The 20154-nt window shown below is 41.0% G+C and overlaps 1 protein-coding gene across 2 annotated transcripts in view; it reads right to left on the bottom strand.

Moving 5' to 3' along the window:
- The window catches only part of zfyve9a (zinc finger, FYVE domain containing 9a), a 37638-nt gene extending 17842 nt beyond the window's left edge, over positions 1 to 19796 (bottom strand). For both annotated transcript variants that reach the window (XM_087832553.1, XM_035908296.2), the window contains exons 1-7: positions 19533 to 19796; positions 9082 to 9197; positions 7485 to 7592; positions 4723 to 6146; positions 3718 to 3817; positions 1666 to 1842; positions 244 to 395 (exon numbers count right to left, since the gene is read on the bottom strand). In XM_087832553.1, coding sequence (XP_087688679.1) covers positions 244 to 395; positions 1666 to 1842; positions 3718 to 3817; positions 4723 to 6146; positions 7485 to 7554 — 1923 coding nt within the window. In that variant the 5' untranslated portion in view covers positions 7555 to 7592; positions 9082 to 9197; positions 19533 to 19796. The remainder of the gene's footprint in view (positions 1 to 243; positions 396 to 1665; positions 1843 to 3717; positions 3818 to 4722; positions 6147 to 7484; positions 7593 to 9081; positions 9198 to 19532) is intronic.
- Positions 19797 to 20154: the final 358 nt, after the last annotated feature.

Here is a 20154-nt window from a genome sequence, read left to right as displayed (position 1 = left end):
GACCCGAGTAAAGCACATTCCAGCTTTAAGCATTTCAATCGAGTGGACTTTCTAATTCTCATAATGCAACAAGGAATGTTTCCTTTGACCTACTGCTGTTTATCACAGTCTGAGACCGAGCCAGCATACTGCCAACAATACCACATAAAGAGTTCTTTGTGACTCCCATCAGCAAAATGCAGAGTAGCAAATAGGGTCATACATAGCTAACCTAATAGTATTAGTTGGGGCTGCCAAGCCTACCTCAGTGGACTCAGAAGTGGAGGATTTATTGATGGCGAGTGACTGCGAAGGAGCCGAGCTGGAGGTCGGCGGTTTGGGTGACTCTGCTGCGTCACCATTGGGTAGGACTCCATCGGCGAACCACACCCTCCTCTGCTCTCGTGAGACGGACCCTGAATGTCAAAGACACGCTGTCAAATTAAAAGCATCAATCATAATTGTTTTGGTCAATGCTGAGATCACGATTATTTAATATGATTACACTGGGCTACAGCCAAAATTCTTTCAAAATAAATTAAGCCACACAAATGATTTTGTGGGGGCTAAAACTGAAAAGGACACTTAAGGGTATTGGTTGACAAAAAGTTATTAACTGAAACCTGGAATAACATAAATATAAAGGCACTTTGACCCCTGAAATTTGGTAGAAATGAGCCAACTGAAGTAGGTTGATGCCAATTTTCCTAAACTGTTCATCCAGTTTGATATCAAGCATGAAATTCAACTGTCCAATTTCGAATCTTATGTCATCTCCATTTGAGCTTTTGACCTCTCCTCTGACCTTGGATTTCACCTTCCTCGCAGCAGGAAATCTGTGGTGCTTCAACGTGAAGTTAGAGGATTTTAGAGCATATTAAAATACATAATTTTTCAGTATGCTGTAGAAAGTAGACAGACACGTGGCGGTGGAGTGTTTGAGGCTGTGCAGCCTGACCTGTGGGAGGTCTGGAGGTCATACAGACTGAAAAATCACTTAGAAACATATCTGTTACTGTCCCAAGAACATGTTTTATGGCAGTTTGGCTTTTGAGCAGTCTACATTTTGTCTTTTGCTTCTTGCACAGCTGTTGATCAATTGATCAATTATTTTGCAATGTAATAATCTTCTGTCTTCTTCATTTAAATGTATATTCTCGGGACATTCTTTTTAATTTTTGTGTGATTATTTTCCACAAAACAGTTGCTCTTGTCTTTGAAAAGTGCTATATAAATAAATTGTTTGCCTGCTAGTCGATTTATTTTAAGAAAGAAAATAATTAAGTGGACTACCTTGGATTTTTAATTAAAATTTACTTGAGGGAGGAGGACATATGAATTTTATAGCTACTACTGCCTGATGTGGGGTGAATGTGATCATTTAGAAATGTAAACAGTTGGGAAAGTAGTGCACTGAGCCATAAAAAATTATTATTTTGAAATAAACAGCACAATATATCAATTACATTCCGATTTATATCGACTGTTAAAAGCTAAAACTGTCATTGAGATCCCCCCCCCCCACACACACACACACACACACACACACACACACACACACACACACACACAGAGTAAATGAAATATCATCATATAAGGAAAAATCTGCAGAGGACAAAGTGTCACTTTCAATGGTTACAAAAGATGTTAGCATAAGAGTACTTTTATTCCCCATAAAGGTCGTACCCTCGTTGCCAGGCTGCTTCAGGACTCCCACGGGCACCATGACGGTTGGAGGGGGCGAGCTGAGCACCCCAGAGGCCTGAGCCTGCTGCAGAGGGGGGATGGTGGAGCAGTACTCGGCTGGGTTGTTGGGGTTTGGACTCTGATTGCTCGCAGCAGCCGGCGTCTCCCATGATTGAGCTGACAGAGAGAAAATGGCACGAGTAAACATTAGGTGTCGACGTGCGTTACATAAGTACACAGACATTTTTCACACCAGGAGAATTCTTGGGGAATTTAGAAGACTTTCCTGTAAGCAGGTACTCCTTCATAGCACAAAATTCACAGGTGCTACTATTTTCTCTAATGAGGCCTGTAAGTCTTCACTTCAGCCTTAAAGCTGCTACAGCCTACAGCTGTGCTTCACCTCAGCTCATCAACTAGACTCTTTGACACTCTTTAAATCGCAGCACAAAACCCATCTGGTTTACATTAGCATATCAGCTGTAACCATCTTGTTTTATACGTTTTACATTCATAGTATTCTTGGATTTTAAATCTCTTTTAATGCTGTTCTTGTTCATTTTGTGTTTTAAGGTGACCTTGAATCCTTTGAAAGGCGCCAACGAACAACATTATTATTAAAATTCATTATTAAGTCATTAATCAGTGAACCTGGACTGATAATTCGAGTCATTATTATCACCCATTCCTTTCATAGCACGATGTGTCAAAATGTGTGCTGTAAACATGATTTATCTATACAGAAGCTGCGTCACATTAGAGATAAAATCAAACTGCTGCTAACAACTGAACCTTTGCACAGATTGCATTTTTATTCATTAAGAAGCTCTGATCAACTTCTCTTTGATCTTCTCTTTGCATGGTCAAAGACCGTTCGTGTTTCTGCTTCGTCACCTTTTCGTCTACACGCTTTGTTTTGTCGCCTCAAATCAGGTTTTCAATACACCCGTTCCTTTACTCTGTTTATTGGACCGATCTTTATTTCTTCTGAAGCATTTACTGGATTACTTTTGCATAAAGCTGTGATTCTTTGTTTTGTTTTGCTGTATATTATGTCATGTACTGTTCCATTACAACTTGCTGAACTGGATTTCAGGCTTTTCAAAAGTTTTCAAACTTTGTGGTGCAAACGTCATGCAAAATTAGACACTTTATTCAGAACAAGTTTGGTTTTCAATTGGAAAGACTTTCTTTTTGGATTTGCAAACACAAAAATAAACTATCTGCGAGTTTAACGGCTCGCATTTCTAAAGCCAGGTGGCCCAGCCTTAGAGAGCTTGTGTGTTGCTTATGCAATCTTCATAATGTGGAGAAAAATCAATAAATAAAAACAAATTGCTTTTTCCATGAGATCCCACGAGAGAGAAAGCACATCTTACCAAGTCCCTATTACTGTTTAATCTTGTTATTTATTCTATTATTAGTCTCTTATAAATTATTTCACTTTTATTTATAATAATAATAATAATAATAATAATAATAATAATGTGTATGTGTTAGTCCCCATAGGGAAATTGCTCCTCTGCATTTAACCCATTCACCCAGTGAAGCAGTGGGCAGCCACCAATGCAGCGCCCGGGGAGCAGTGTGTAGGGACGGTACCTTGCTCAGGGGTACCTCAGGGTAACCGTTCAGTGGAGTCGAACCCCCAACCTTCCGATCATGGGGCCACCACTCTACCTACTGAGCTATCCCTGCCCCCCCCTCCCCCCCCTTTTTTTTCTTTTCTTTTTTTCCAATTCTTCTCTCTTTCTTAAAGCAAGTAATACTCCATGGTCTGTTTTTGTGTTCTGCAATTATGTAAAAACAAACAAACAAACAAACTTCTAAGAGGAATTACACTGGAAAGCTGTATAAACACAGATGATTTTATATACCGCTGTCTACTGTGTGACTGCAAATAAAGAAAATGTAAAATTGGACAAAGGTTTTATCTGGACATACTAAATTCATTAAAAGGATACGGAGGAAACTGTTAGCAATTTGCACCTCTAACATCTGATTCCATAAGTTGCAAAGAAGAAACCTTGCAGTACTTGCAATGATGCTCACCACTTGTCAGAGCAGAGTGACAGGTGACACAGACACGAGCCTCCTTCCTGTCCATGTACATGAGCCTGCACTTCAGACTGCAACACGCCGCACAGAACACCTTAAAAACAACACGGAGAGACAGAAAAATAACACCAGAATCCTACAAATGACCAAACCTCCAACATGACATCATCACCTTCAACGTAAAAATTATTATTTATTTTTTTTAATTAAAGAACGTCCAGAAAGTTGTCATTAAATGTGCAGGAAATGTAGCGTTTTATGGACACTGATTTCATGTACTGAGCCAGCGCTCCAATGAACTGCAGCTGCGTACACGACACTTTTCTTTCAATGGATTAGTACCTCATTACGTGTCATTTTCCAGTATCATGTACTTTAAATAATTAGACAGAGGGTAGATGATCCTTTTAATTTCAGAGCCACGCAGCACCGTTATAATCTAGTTGTGGATCTAGCACTGTGGTGGAGGGTGCACCGAGGTTCCCGCTGCGCCTATTGTTTGCAGCCCCAGTGCAGGTGTTAGTATTACTGCAGTGCCAGCTCCCCCCTGCTCAAGTGGCAAGGAGTGTGTGTGATTTTGTTTACTACCATGGGAAATTAAGTAGCAGTCCGCCAATTTTTCCACTGCACTGTCAGCGACTGCATCTTCAGCTTAGAGCACAGTGCAGACAACCTGCTTTGTGTGTGTGGGTGGGCATAATGCTATAAAGCTACCTGCCTAACTATCTGCAAATAAATGCCTAAAGAGGAAAGCGTCTATCACAGCCCTGCATTAAATTTACCTCCTTCATCTATCAAAGCTATTTCCACATGATTTTCCATCTCGCCGTTTCTGTTTTTGCTCAATATTAAAACACTGCCTACTTTTGAGGCACACTTACGAGATTCATTAAACATCAAAAACAATATAATCACCAAGATACACTGCTGTGTAATAGGTCATTATAGCTAGACTGCTCTTTATGGGTTAGATTAGCACATTTTTAGTACACCACTGACCTTGCCACAGGCCCTGCAGTGATGCCTCCTCTTGGTGAAGGTGAACTTGACGTCACATTTCATGCAGACTGGAGCCTGGGAGTCAGGAACCCACACAGGGGCGACCTCTCCCAGAGAGCTGGTAGGTTTCCTGCACAGAGCACCTTGTTGCCCTGCCTGGAGATCATTGTCTGGGCTCTCTGGGGGTATGAGGGATGGAGAGTGGATGATGCCCTCTCCATTCACGCTGACTACACTCTGGTCAGTCCCGCCAGGCGACGTTTCGGAGGGTGTGCCTTTCCGGCATTGGTTTTCGAGGTTCTTGTTCTTGTTGGCGGCAGACGGACTGAGCAGGTTCTGCACCTGGCCCGACAATGGCTGTGGGATCTGGAGCTTGAGGCTGACGGGCTGTTTGGGTCGGGCGCCTCCATAGGGAATGCTGACCGGCTGCAGCCGGTTGTTGAGTTTTGGTTGGATGCAACCCGATCCCCCCGCTCCTCCCTCGCCGCTTTCCTGCTTGCTCTCCTCCATTTCTTTCTCCTCAGTTACAGAGTCCTCTTTTGAGGGGACAGGAGAGGGGGAAACACCTTCCTCTACCCTCTCTTCCACCTCCTGAGGCTTAGAGCTGGTCCCGCTCTCCTGTTCCAAACCATTTGGAAGATTTGCTATTCTGTGGTGCTGGTCTACTTGTCCCTCTGGACCACATCTCCTTTCCTTCTCCAGCCCAACCTTGTCCGAAGGAGACGCACCGTTCTCCTCCAACTCACACCCACTCTGAACAACCCTGTTTCCATTCAGGAGACTTTCCCCTTGCTCCTCTTTTAAAATTCCAGTTTGCGTTTCTAGGCCAAAGTCCTGTAAGGCAGCTGAACTGCCATCATCCCCATTTTGTGCCGTGTGTTCCACATTTGGGAGAATTTTTGTGGAGGGTGTTTGTTCCTGTAATCCAACCTCAAAGCTGAAGCGAGTGTGACTGACGGACGAGCCTCCTCCTCCGGACGAGGCATCTGTCTCTTCACGTTTAGTCTCCTGGCCAGAATCACCAAGCTGGATGTCTGCAGGAGAACTTATCTCTTTGCTGAGGGCATCCAGCTGTGGACTGGACAGGCAGCCATTCTCCACGTTGTCAGAGGCCGTCACAGGGGGCGGCGAGAGGTCGTCGGTGCCCACCAGTTTGCCGATATTGGGCTGGGGGAGGGGAGGGCTGTGGACGTCTGCCGGCCTCTCCTCTGCCCAGGATGGAGGTTCGGGACCAGGATGCCTTTTTGGATCGGCCCCTGGGGAAGGGGTGGAGGATGAGTCGGGGAGGGTCTTAAAAGACAGGGGACTCTCCCGGGGGCTGAGGTCTGCGTGAGCCAGCGCAGGGTTCAAAGAGAGCATGTGGGTTGGTGGGGCCAGGATCTGGGTCCACTTAGCATCTGAAAGAATGGGAGTGTCCGTCTCATCTGCAGAGGAAAAAAAAAAAAGGAAAATGAAACACTGTATGGATCTCAGCAGAAGCTCTTTGAACGTATTTTAATGTACTCAAATTATATCTACAACTAATTTTTTTTTACCAAATCAACCAAAATATTAATGTCTAAACTGGTATTGTCATCCTCATGTCAGAAAAATTGGTGCTCATGCTTGGTCTTATGAAGTCTGCACCATTTAATATCTATAAAGACATAAATTAATATTTGTCTTGATGTAGTTCCCTATTCCACTTTGCATTTGCCAGACACAACCATTTATCTACACTTTCCAAACAGCTTCCAATTTTCTGCTTAACACATGAAATGTGAAATACGAGGAAGTGGTTAGGAGATCGTGAACCCTTGAGCAGCCTCACAAGAACAGCCACAGAGAACTGATACAAAGATACACACTTCCAGGTGATCGAAAAAGCTAAAAATGGCAGGAACAAAGCAGGGGATGAACTGAGAAATGAGGTTGGCATGGAGTGGGAAATTAGTGTGTGGATGGACTGGGAAATTCTGAGAAAGTGGGCCAAAATGGCTCGCTCGCCCCTGGGAGCCATCAGTCAAGCCGACATATAACTGCTGTGTAATACAAGTAGAAATTCTTAAAATATTTCTTTAAACCGACTTCCTCACACAGTCGGCTCTCGCCTCCATACACTGCAGTTCATGCTAAGCTGTTTCAGTGTGCAGCGTACACACACACACACACACACACACACACACACACTTAATCTGCCAAGCTGGATCTCTGACAGAGGTCAAAGATAACCACACACAGACAAAATACACACCAAGTTCACAGTAACATTAAACTCTAGTTTGTGCCCATGGATCTGCAGGACTTTAGAAGACAAATTTAGAAGAAGAGCCATCCTTTTTGTCCTATAACAGGCATTTGTGCTGGAATGCTGAGAGAATGCAGATACACAGCTCAGTAACGCAGTGTTTACTTCACAATTACCATAAATAAACTGTGAAATCACAGAGTCTCCAAAAAGGCTCCGACACACTTTTGGGATCATTAAGTGTGATGAAAACAGCCAACCCTCCTGTCTTGCACCAGTTACACGATGTCTCAAAGCCTAAGGGAAATGGGAAATTCAATTAATCCTATCCCCTCGTGGCCCGCCCTCAATCCCCACCTGGGAATGTTACTCAGACTTAATGGGCGGTGGCTGATTTTCTGACACCTTGATGATTTACTCTCAGAGGTTGTGCAATGGCACGCTGACAGCAGCTCTTCCTTTTCTGTTCGCCTTTCCTCGTCCGCAATGACTCACCGCTCGTCCTCGTCTGCTGTCTGCATCTATTAAAGCTCACCTTCGTTCTGCTCGAACTCGTCCAGCACCTTGTCCAGGTTGAAGGCCTCGGCCTGGAAGTAATTCTCCATGGGTCAGGAAGCTCCACCCTGCTGACGGCCGTGTGAACCTAAGAGCAGCAGCAAATGTGTCCTCAACGCCACAGTCTGTCACATTTCCATACCGTATGTAAATGCCTCGCACGGCCAGAATCATATCTCCTTTCTATATCCTCTCCTCACTCCAAAATCATTTGACTGAGGAGAAACAGCCTCTCCAACTCCCTTTTCTCTCTCCTCATTTCCCTCCCAAGCAGTTCTCTCTTTAATGATTACTCTGAGGTCACAGGGATAATGACAGAGACATGTGGGCATGGTCTAAATCTTTCTGATTAGCAAATTTCCCAACTGAAGCTGACAGTCAGGATATGAAGTAGCCAAACTGACTTCAATGTAAGGAAAGGTGTTTATAAAGAGAGCAGGCCCGTCCTATCAACGTTGCTACATTAAGACTTAAGCTTATCTTCAATATTAATAAATCTAACAACCATTTGTCTGCTTTTTTTTTTAACTGCCAAACTCTGGACATCAATTAGTCAGGAAGAACGGTAGGTGGTTTCCACAGTGACAATGCTGCAGTTTGCCAAAGGTTTGCGTCGTCAAAACCATGTTTGATTACTGTGCGTTTTTAATATTGCACAGTAAACACATTTCAAGCTCTGTGAGATGCAGATGCAGCATGCAGTGTTTGTTTTGCAGATATCTGTGACAGAAAACTTCAACTCTGGAGTACCAAAAGTGCCGAGAGGTGAGGGCATAGAGGGAGACTTTAGCAAAAAACGTGTTGCAGTTGTCAACTTTAGAAAGAAATACCGAGTCTTTTAGATCTGAGGATCTTCAGAGCAAGGAAATACTCTCTAATTTGCTCATAGCTTGTTAATAATGCAAAATGAAGCTTTCAGTGTTACAAACGCTGTGAGTCTAACCCAGAGAGTAACGCGTTTAACATGTGAGTCATGCAGACAAAATACTTTGTTCATTTAAAGCCACAGGCCTGTACTCTGAAGCAGGATTTGGGGCTTTAGTGAAGTATCCTCAGGTTTAATCTTTGCTTTTTAGTATTACAAAGGTGGTTCACTTTGCATTGCCATGGTAACTCGTGCTGCATACCTAAGCAGGTTAGGTGTGCAGGTAAATTTAAAAAAAAAACAAAACAAAAAAAAAAACACAGTTTGTGCCTGTTAGATTTGTAATATTACTTGGTAACACTGGAGTTCTGCTTTAAAGTGACAAGCCTGGGAAATGTTTTGAATGATAGCAGAAAAATAAAATAAAAAACAGGTAGTTGGGGTTTATTTTGCATTTTATCTTCTTTGTTTATGATTTTATTTAATTGTTTTAATGGGACTTTTTCATATTCTCTGCACTGCTACTCTAACAGTTTACACTTATTAAGCTGAAATCATAAAAAAGCATGCAAATGTATATCAGTCATGTTTTACACCTGCTTTGCACTGTCACATGTTGTGAATCACAAACCCTAAAAGCAGTGTGATTGATCCATTTGAAAAGTAAAGCCTGTATAAACACTTCATCTTCATCACATCTGTCAGTCCTCACCTGCACAGAGGTCCTCCTCAGCAGTCCCAGGTGATGTTTTTTTCCCCCCTCTCTCTCAACAGGTTTCAGTCTTAGTTCTCAGCTCACCCAGTCTGGCAAGCGCCCAGCGCCCACACCTGAGATAAGGAGAGGAAACACTATTCAGTAAAGTGCTGCTTATCAACTCATGTGCCAAAAAAAAAAAAAAAAAAAAAAAGATGCTGTCTAACTATTATACAGCGAGTAAGGTTACAGCTGAGGTTACACTTCTCGTGTTTTTCCCTTGTAAACATGTGCTTGGAGAACTGCAGCGTCACACTCACAGTTTGAATTAAACATTTAAAAAAAGGAGCTAATAACAACACATTTACAAAATTGCACACTGATCAAGATGTACTGGGCAATGCTAGCTAATAGTGTAGTACTTGTGAAAAGGTCTGTCACTATATTTAAAAGCAATAAAGTCCAATGTAGGATATTAAAAGGAGAAAGAGAGAGACTCGTTTTGATTCATCTCTGGCTGCAATGCTTCTGTGCTCCACTTGAAATGAGCCTGTGGCTCAGGCAGCTCCAAAAACAGAGTGACAGGGAACCAAGTGAGGCAAAGACACCGTGTTACTTAAGGGTAACAGGTGTTTTGGTCTTGAGACAGGAATCTGTGTGACAAAGTTTGGGCAAATAAGTGAAAATGGAGCTTGTTTCCAAGCTGCACTAACAAGCCAGATCCATCCGTTTCTTAACCCTGTCATGGGGTCAAGAGGTGGCGTACAGGTTTACAATCTATCGCAGGGCTAGCACGCAGACTACCAATCTTGCTCACATTTCTAACTATGGCAAATTCTCACCAGTTAACTTAATATATTTCCTATGTGGACTGTGGGAGGGATCCAGAGAACGCAGGGGGAACTCAAACAAGAACAACATGTAAATTTCACAAAGATGGGACCCAGCTGGTGGTGGATTCAGTGGCTCTATTGCTGATCCTTAAGTTAACGTCCACACTGAAATCTTACCCAAGTTGACAAGATTAAATATTTGAGCCAATGGGCTGTAGAGTACATCATGTCTTCTTAAAAACTTAGCTCCAAAGGGTAATAGACAGTACTAATAACAAGCTGGAGAAGCCAAAAATAACAACTGAATATTTTGGAGGTTCAAAAAAAACAACAAAAAAACCCAAACAAGTAAAAAGGAAAAAAAGTCAGTGCAGCTCTTAAAGTTTTTTTCAAATGAAAGCCTCATCCTTGCAGGAAACAGTTGGACCCTGAAAAGGGGTCGATTAGTTAACAAGCGGATACTCTATTATGCTGATAAAAAGGGAAGCTACATGCTGCTACTCTCTTAGACTAAAGCTAATAAACAATACCCAGCAACGGCCGATCACCATGCTGCACATTATTATACGCATTACCCATCAAAGCCTGACAGGGTAATCAGAGCCATGAATGGACAGCAGCTGAAGCTTGTACAGTAAACCTGCCCCACGTGTCCTTGCTGACGAGGAGACCTTGGAGCGAGGATGTAATGTGGTGCGGCTGCAAATGAGTAACAGCCAGGTTAAACTTCAGGGTCATCCTCATAAGGACAAACGAAACCACGGATTACACCAGAGACCAAATATTCCACAGGGCCAAGGCCTCGCAGAAATGAGCAGAGTCAACATATTTCCTGCTTAGTTTAAGATGCAAGTGGGGGCACGACATCAGCACAAAACCGTAAAGGCACCGGACAGGAGCGTAAACATGGAATATGGATGTGGGATTGTACCATTTCAGAAGAACATGGCTGACGGAGGTTATCACGGCTACAAACAGGAGTAAACTGAGGTAGTGCTGCTGGAGCTCACCAGAGGGGCTTTCTATTACTTTTCTGAGAAAGTGGTGAAAAACTGAAATATTCACAGCCAGTGAAAACAATCCGAACAATATAAGTTGTCAGACTGACATTTGAAACACGCTGAATGATTCAATCAACTTGTGCACTGCATGCTTAAAAACACTCCACAGCTGCAGGGCGGTGAAAATTTTCTCTAAACACATATGCCAAAATTCTTGAAAATGACCCCCCCCACCCCCCTAGCTAATACATGATCGAGTCCAGAGCTTTCCTGACAGAAAGAGGAACAGGGCTTTATTCCATGCCTTTTGTGCAGCTGAGTCGACTGAATATTGGAGGCTTACTTTTAGCATTTAACATTTTAGGGACTTTACTTTGGAATACAAAGCTCCTGAAAGCGAATGTTGCTCTGAGCTAATGGTATACAAAAAATCCACTCTGGACCCTTTTCAAGTCAAGAGTTTAAAAATGGGCAAATAGCTCAAAGTCTCTTTGATCTGATGGAAAATGATGCGTTCAGGTAACTTAAATGATTTTATACTTGTGGGAAAAGCGCCACACAAGTTAAAATATTGAATAAAAAGTGAACAAACTGAAATATTAGGTTGTACTACATTGTGCTTGAGTTTTTACAAAATTTAACAGCCTGCAGGACTTTGAACAACACTGATTATAGCAGCATGCAATTCATAGCCGATGGCTTTGTTTACTGGTTTGGGAATTGTCTGATTTAAAAAGAACATTAAACAGGAGTTAGACATTTCATTTTCATACTATTACTACTACTATATGTTACTGAATTTTGCTAGACCCTAAGAAATACTGAGAATCAAACTGTTATCTGCATAATCTCAACAACTTTTTTGAGAATCATTTTTATTACGCATTTCTTTAAGGTAAGTCATATTGACTAGTTTTTTGAATAACTGAATCAAAAATGAGCAAAACAAAAAAAAGCTAGAGACATAGACTGTATAAAAGAAATGGACACAGCCACAGTGAAGAGGTTGTTTACTTTAGTCAGGCAAAAGTGCCATGTTTTTACTGATTGTTTGATTTAAGCCATGATTTAAGTAGGCATGTCACCAAAACCAATACTTACTGTAATTATCGATATCACAAATGTGACGGCACTTGGAGTTGTGCGTGTTCACCAGTATAGTGGAAGTTTTGGTATTGCATGTGAGCAATCAATGTCATCACAAGGTAGGTCAACCTTAAAGGACACTCTGCTGTATTGTCCTTCCATTGAGCGCTGTAATTTACAAAGAGAACACCATTCTGTATGAAATAAGACATCGGCATAGTTGACAGAGGTCAAAGTTGAGGGGAGTCAACCTCCTGTTTGCTACTAGAAAGAATGCAGATGCAAGGCACCAGACACAGGCGCTATAATCCACCATCTTTTGTATAAAGTCTATAGCTGGAGGCTGTTGCTGGACACTAAAGTAGCATCAGCAAGACAAAGAACAAAAAAAAGTGAATTTTAAAAGGAAAAATTACAACTAAATATTGTGAGGTGATCCGCTTTGGAGAGCAAATTATCTTCACACCTCCTGCTCTGACCGCTGAACTGAAGAAACATCTAAGCACCAAGTCTTAACCTCAGCCAACCTCTGAATCGGTTTCCCCAGGTGAGAAGTTTCTCTCCTAATGAAAGACTTCTAAAACCATCTTACGCTATAAAAGCATCCAGTGGAGCTGTCGTAAACACATACACACTCACACAGACACGCCTCCATAAGGACAGGAGCCCATCCCTGATTAAGATTTAATTACTCTGCAGAGGCGTTGAATAATGCATCTTTAGTCAAAGTGCATGAACGAGTCATATTTTTAGACATGTAAACTCAGAAAGATGCTTCAGAGGAGGCATATGTGCATGAAATGGTGTCAGTCAGAGAGGAAAACAGTCATGCAGTAACAAATTCTTAAGAACATGTTGTGTACAAACATGCTGCAACTCATCAAAAACCATCAAAGAAGAAAATGTGTGATGCCGCCTACAGTAAAGCAAGAATATCGAGATTGTGCATGACAGAACAGCTCAGCTGATAATTATTATAACCCCTCTGTGAACAATACACTAATGATTTATTTAATACAGAGGCCACAACACTGTGTTTAAATTTGCTTTGGCTAATGCACATCTGTGGTTTTAAAATCAGTGCCTCATCAATAACTTGACAGACTGGCATGAAATGTAAAACGAATCTATTCTGGAATAAACCTCAATAATAAACTCGATATTTATTTAAATGTTATTTACTCTCTCATTTAAACAGGGTGCTGTTCATTTTTAAATGTCTTGTTTTGTCCGAACAAAAGTCCAAAACCAAAAAAACCCCCAATCTAAACACTTTTAGCTCCATTCTCACTACCTTTAAGACAGGTTTCCTCTGATTGGCTGCCCCTTGTAAACAAAAGATTTGAACTGCAGGTGGGTGGAGCTTTCCTGCTTATAGTGGGCAACTCCAGGCCTCAAGGGCCAGGTTTTAGATCCAACACAGCTGATTTAAATGACTAAATGACCTCCTCAACATGTCTTGAAGTTCTCCAGAGGTAATGAATGAACTCATCATGTGATTCAGGTGTGTTGACCCAGAGTGATATCTGACGGAAGCGCACAAGTGTAAAAGAAAGGTGTGAGCTTTAATTAATTGGAAAAGAACTACAACTTTGTATTGATCATGAATGCAAATCAGTAACCGTTCCTTCCAATTTATTTCATTTTCATAACTGCTGGTCATCAAAATCAGTTGAGATTAAAAGTCGAATTAACTGCCCAGCCCTAACTGAAACTTTGGTTAAGCTCAATACGAGCACCCGTACCAAACACAACAAGGAACTATTTTTAAATCGAGCAACCAGCAGCTGATCTCCAGGCTCACTCCAACAGTCACGCTCCAGTGTCAGCCAGACATGCTAATATTGAAGTGGACCATCAGGCTACTAACACGATAAACCATACCCGACTGGACCTGCCTGGCATGGCAGCCAAATTAAATAAGACAAGGGCATAAACAGCGAGGAAGCTCAGACATACCAGAATGCTAAACAGTTCATTAGGTCCACGCAGTCAGAACAACGACTCCCGTATCCTGTTGTTATTTCCTGAGAGGGAGCTGCATTCGCTTCCTCGCCAATGAGGTGGATATCCTCTACAATCATTAGTGTAATCAGACATTTATGTTTTGGTTATACACAAGCTTTGGACTATTTCAATATTTCTGTGTTACTACAAATATATTTCTAACAATTTTGTGTTACATTTGTGGCTATTTCCTGAATGTGTGCACATAAATGTCCTCTACTCTCCACATTTTATGAGCAGGCCCTTTAATTGGTATGACATGCACTTCACATGTCACACCAATTAAAAGACCATGAACCCATTACTAACAGCGTTTAAGTGCAACAGGATTTAGGTCACTCATTGGCATGGGCTCCTTAAACATTAGTTGCTCATCATTAAAGTTATCATTTCCACACGTGCTTCCCTTTCAAGTCTGTTAAAAAAAAAAAATCTGTGCCTGTAAGCCAAAAGTTACTCAAGAGTAAAATTGGTGTTTTTGCCATCTGAACCCTGAGAATGACCCAAGAATTCCTGGTGAAATTAAAAATAAATGTCCTCCATAAATGTTCTAAGTGTTCAGACTTGGTCACAGCTCATTAAGTATTTAAGGGAGTTTGACGGCAAACGGTAACCCGGTTAGAAGCCATCGCTGACTGCTGCATTCACGCATACACAGACCAGTATCGCAAATTGATGTAAATGATTTAAACACAAAATTGTTTTTATAAGCAAAAGAAAATGAAAAGGAAAAAAAAATTAAATAACTTCTTTCTTTCTTATCATTTTCTTGGCTGAATATGAAGCCCTTGCCAGCTCCCACTGGTTTAAGGCAGAGTATATTAATCATCAATCATAAACTACAGTCCTCATTGCATTATGCACACACTTTCTATTTCTTGGCTCAAAATTGGGGGGGGGGGGGGTACATAAGCACAATCAGTCTGCATAGTGTCAAGCCAAATAGTGTGCATTAACTTACTTAACATAAGTCTGTGCATTTTCCTAGTATTTGTGGCCATTTAATAACTCGCGTTGAAAATCTGTCTCCTTTTGTCCATCGCAGAAAGAAAGATATTATAGTCTTATACTGACATAATTCTTCAGTACATATATAAATACAAAAACAAACCCAAAACTTTGTTTATTTTTTGGTATTGGAATGTTGTTCTGACAAAACGAAACATTTAAATTAGAAAAAACAAATTGGAATGTCTGACAGACATTTTTACTGTCCAAGAATAAAAACACGGAGTTAGGAATTAACATTAATGTCTCCTTTAAAACTTAAAAATCTAAGCTCTCTTGTAATTTATTCGAGTGGTCTTCAGGAATAGTTCTACAGGCTTCTTAAAGGACATCCAAAGCTCTTTCTTTGCATGCTGGCTGCTGTTTGTTCTGTTCTCTATCAACATGATCCCTCACTGCTTCAGTGATATAGAAGTCTGTTCTCTAGGAAGGCCAATCCATGACAGATAATGTTCCATTGTGTGTTTTTCTATCCAGCTACTCTTTTATTGCATAAGCAGTGTGTTCGGGATTATCGTCATCCTGAAAATGAAGCTGTTTTAAAGATGATCTTCCATAGAGGATCAAAATCTGATGTTACTTTTTTACATTCGTAATTTCTTGAACTTTGACAAAATCTCCAACACCATTGGCAGAAATACAGCCCCAATCCACCACAGAGCCTCTGCAGTGCTTTACAGATAACTCTGTAGACACTTGTTGTTCTAATTCTCTTCCCAACTCTTTCGTACACACTGACGAAGATTTGAACCAAAAACACCAAATCTGACTTTTATTCATCACTGAATAATTTCACCCATTTTCAGTCCAGTTCCTGTCTAATTTGCTATACCGTCCACATAGATCATTACAGAAGTCTTCAGTGAACAGTAGATGGATCAACTGAGGAGCCAGATGCATTTCTAATGTCTTTGCTGGATTTCCCATTTCTTAAGGACATGAACACCTTGTTGGTCAAAAATACTATTTTGTGTAGTCAAACTGTGTTCTCTTGGGTAGTTTCTTCTGAAAATGGTCAGATATAAGAACTGGACTACAATGAGTGACAAAGCAGGCAATGTCCAGAGAAAAACTCTGAAAGACCTTCTGAAAGATGGAGAATTATTGCTCAAGATCACTTGAAACTCAGGCTCCTTGGAAGCAGTATAGTACATTACTATAGATTAGTAGTAAATTATAAGTAGATTTGCATAAATTCATCCTCAGGGATGGATTAATTTTCCATAGCAATACAAGTAGGACACAACATTTTGTAAAAAGAAAACACTGAATGTATTTATTATTTATTATTATCATCTGCAACTATATTTTTAAATAAGAAGTGTAATTTTTTTTACTTGCCTTTGAAAGTTATGGTTAGGCAAACTACAGGTGGTTGGCCAAGATTTTTAATTAACGGAAACTAAAGAAAACCGGCTGCCCTTTTCACACTGTTAAAAAGTAATCATAAAAATAATCAATGGATGATTCAAGAGTTAGAATGATATTTATCTGGAGCTGTGAGATTAAATGGCAACTCTGGATTTGGAGAAACAAAAAATGTACATGTTATAAATCATTAAAAAAATAAAAACAAAAACACGTTGAATTTCCCATTATTTCTGATGCTATAAGAATTCCCAGGACTACGATCTCACATCCTGAGAAACAATGTTTTTAGCTCCACATCCAGCACCGCCGCGTTCCAGACGCCGTCTACTAAGGGTGAACACAGGAAACCTCAAGTGATCGCTTCCTCTCTTTAAGAATAGACTGACATCACTTTCTACCAGCATGATCGCCAAACTGAGTGACACATTATTATGTAATGTGTGCTATGCTTAACGCCCAAGCTGGAAGTACACTGGGAGTTGTCCTACCTCCTCCTTCTACTCCTTTAAGCTTTTTTTTATGACAAAATAAATAAAAGCCAAAACACATAAAAGGAAAACATGCCACAGGTTTGTATCCTCTGAAAGGTCATGCTCGCTTAAAAATAAAATAATTTCTTTGACAGGAGAGGTTGAAAAAGTTAAATCCCCTGAGATTTACCTTCAGGAGGAAAGAGGAAAGTAGCTGTCCTCCTGTTATAAAGAGCTGCTCTGCTTCACAGAACGTGTCAGAAGCTATTACGAGCTTCCTTTCTCCCTCATGTTTGATCTACATTTAACCACCACTACAAAGAAAGAAAATCAGCACAGGGAGACTGGCTGCTGGTCTGCCATTGGGGAGACTTGTAATTCTTTCTGAAAGCATACAGTAACCTACATCTGGGACGTCTCTGCACACATGAGAGCCCGTCTCTGCACGGGCGTCTGTTGGATCAGTCGAATCACACATCCTCACTGGGATTTATAACCACCTGAAGATGAAGTGGGATATCTTTATGCTTCATGGGAAAAAACTAATTTCACATTAATATTGCCAAATACCGTCTAGTACCATTTGATTAATAAATATACGTTAAGATATGTGGTGGTGATGAGGCTTTTTCTTTGGTCCCAAATTCATTTTTTAATTCGCCATTGCTGATGACTATTCAAGGTGCCCCTGGGACAGGCCTACTTCTGGATAAATCCACCTCCAGGCCTGGACTAAAGTCTGGACAGCAAATGCAAAAGTCGCATCAACAAGAAACCTGATAAGGTTTGTTTGGACTAAACTACCATAGATACAAAATCAACTCAATGACAAGCTGTATTATCGCCTCTTTTAAGCCAGCCTTCTTCTAATTGGCTGTCCCTTTCAAACAGACGGAGTGTGGGTGGAGCTTCTGTTCTCAAAACAAGCACTTTGCACCTGAGATGACAAAATTAGGCATATCTGCTCTTGCTGTCATCAAAGAGAGACAAAACTACCTAAGACCGAGCATGCAGAGCAGTGTGAAGCCTGAGCTTTTCGCTGACAGTGGTTTCTTGTACACAACACTGACATTATTTCATTACTTCACCTTTTTCATTTTTGAGCACGTGTAATATGCACATCCACTCACATAACAGTGGCAAAAAAAAAAGGATATTTATAATGGGTCCCCTTTAAGAGACTACTCACTGACATAAGAGGTCAGTAATTCAGGGAGCTGTAAAGAAAGAGACTTGTGTTGCAAATATTTTGCACCAGACCATGTTTAAACTGCTCATCATCAGCAGATAGATAAGAGAGGACTTTGACATACAGCAGAGCATTAATCAAAATCCAGTCTAAATGTTACTATAACCCCTTTTTAAATTTAGTTTTCAACTATTTGGTAACTTGAATTTCTAGCACCCACCAGAGGGGTTCAAGCCAGCACCAAAGGGAAACCCACCTTCCCCTTGTATTATTAAAATCTATTAGAAAGTGTAAGGAATTTATTTTATAAGGCATAATATCATTTTTTTAATGACATTGCCAGGATAAAAGATACAGATCACTCAAAAAGGATCCTAGTCTTTATTGTAGATGTGCACTTGTGCAGAGCAGGTAGATGACCATTTGATTAGCTTATAAAATCATAAGTAGCACTGTTCAACCTGAGAAGCATAACTTACCTAATCAAAACGTAAAAAAAAAAAAAAAGTTATCCTAGCTGAACTGCACAATTTTTTTTTATATATTCCGAGTTGATTTTGAAATTCTTCACTATCCAAGACCTGGACAGAAGCAAAGAGACCAAATACAAAAGATGTAGCACCAGGAAAGCTCACCAAACCAACCCTTGAGAGCGCATAGATGACCACTTGCTTGGATTATGCAACCATAAGTGGCACTGTGGCTGTGCCTGCAGGCCAAACACACCCTCGCTGGATGAAGATCACTCTCAGGTAGACTGGGAAAACACATGGAAAGCTACTCTGTGTCATTAAAAGAAGGTGGGTTAAACTGGTGCGGCTACACGACAGCAGCGGTGAAGTGTTTGTCTATTTGTTTGTTAACTTGGGTAGTTGTATTAGCTGGGCAGCTAGCTGAATTAAACCAAATTCACAAAGGCCACGAGTTAAGTTTCCAAAACAATTCTGACCCATTCGTCTTAGCAGTGTGGCAAAAACTGAGATTTTAGGCGTCAAATAATAGCACTTAACAGCAGCTGGCTGTACTGGAGAAAGCTAGAAATAGCCCTAAAGATTGAGCGGGCAGTCGTGTGCCGAGTGACGGGAGAGACTTGCTGCTCTGGCGGACACTCACGCCGTCACTGACTCGGTGGGTTCCGTTGCTAACGGCCAGTCATAACGGGTAATAGAAACCCTAAAAAGCCTTCCTCCTCACATTAAGTCACCCACAGCAAAGTATTTTCCTCCTGTCGCACTGCTATCAACCTCACTGGCTGTCTATCCGCAGCTCGCAATGTAAAGGAGAGCGCGTTGTGTAATAGACGTAAGATATAGTGTTACCGTAACGGCACCTTCTCCATATTCCTCACCGTTTATCCACCAAATAAGCAAAAAAAAAAGATAGCACCGCAGCCGTCCACGCTCACTTGGGCTGCATCGATAGTTAGCGTTGCAATGGCGGTTTTGTAAACGTTGGAGCAACAGCAGACCCGTGAAATGTCACGAAAACAAATCCAGTTACTCACCGGAGGAATCCTCATCTTTACGTAAAGTACCGCGGAGCCCCTCCGTTAGCATCCGCCATACCTGATCGCCTTTCAGAGCTATTTTTGAGTATCCGTCTCGCGTAGACCCACCACCGCCTGCCTGCCTGATTCAAACAGTCGGAAAGTAAAGCTTCTAGTCTAGCGTAGTTGTGCGACAGCAGCACTCAAGGATCCCTCCCCCAAGGTTTAATACTGGGGAAAAGAAGGAGCAGCGATAAGTCAGGCAAAATGGAAATCCTAAACTACCGGTTTTCAAAATAAGACGCAAAGCATCTCCCATAGAGGTTACATTATAACGCCAAGAGAAAAACTGTGAATGCAGATCTAATTAATTTGGACATCATTATGACTTTTCTTTTATCTTTAGTTATTTTTTTGTTTCAAACTGCTTTATAAAATAAACACACCAACCAAAATTATAATTACTATGTTTACCTTTAAGAAAAACAAACAATTCGGTTACAGATAATATATGGATTAAAACAACCCATCTTTTTGATGCTGTAACAGCAAAGTGTGTACGTTTTACGTGTAAGTTGTTATTGTATTATTTTATAACTAGATAAACAACTTTCAGGAAAGTTCTTTTTCCTTCTTTTAT

The sequence above is a fragment of the Neolamprologus brichardi genome, chromosome 18 (genome assembly GCF_056152115.1).
Source record: "Neolamprologus brichardi isolate AB-2024 chromosome 18, ASM5615211v1, whole genome shotgun sequence".
Taxonomy (NCBI): domain Eukaryota; kingdom Metazoa; phylum Chordata; class Actinopteri; order Cichliformes; family Cichlidae; genus Neolamprologus; species Neolamprologus brichardi.
Note: the sequence above shows the minus strand (reverse complement) of the source record. Positions and strands in the feature narration are given on the sequence as shown.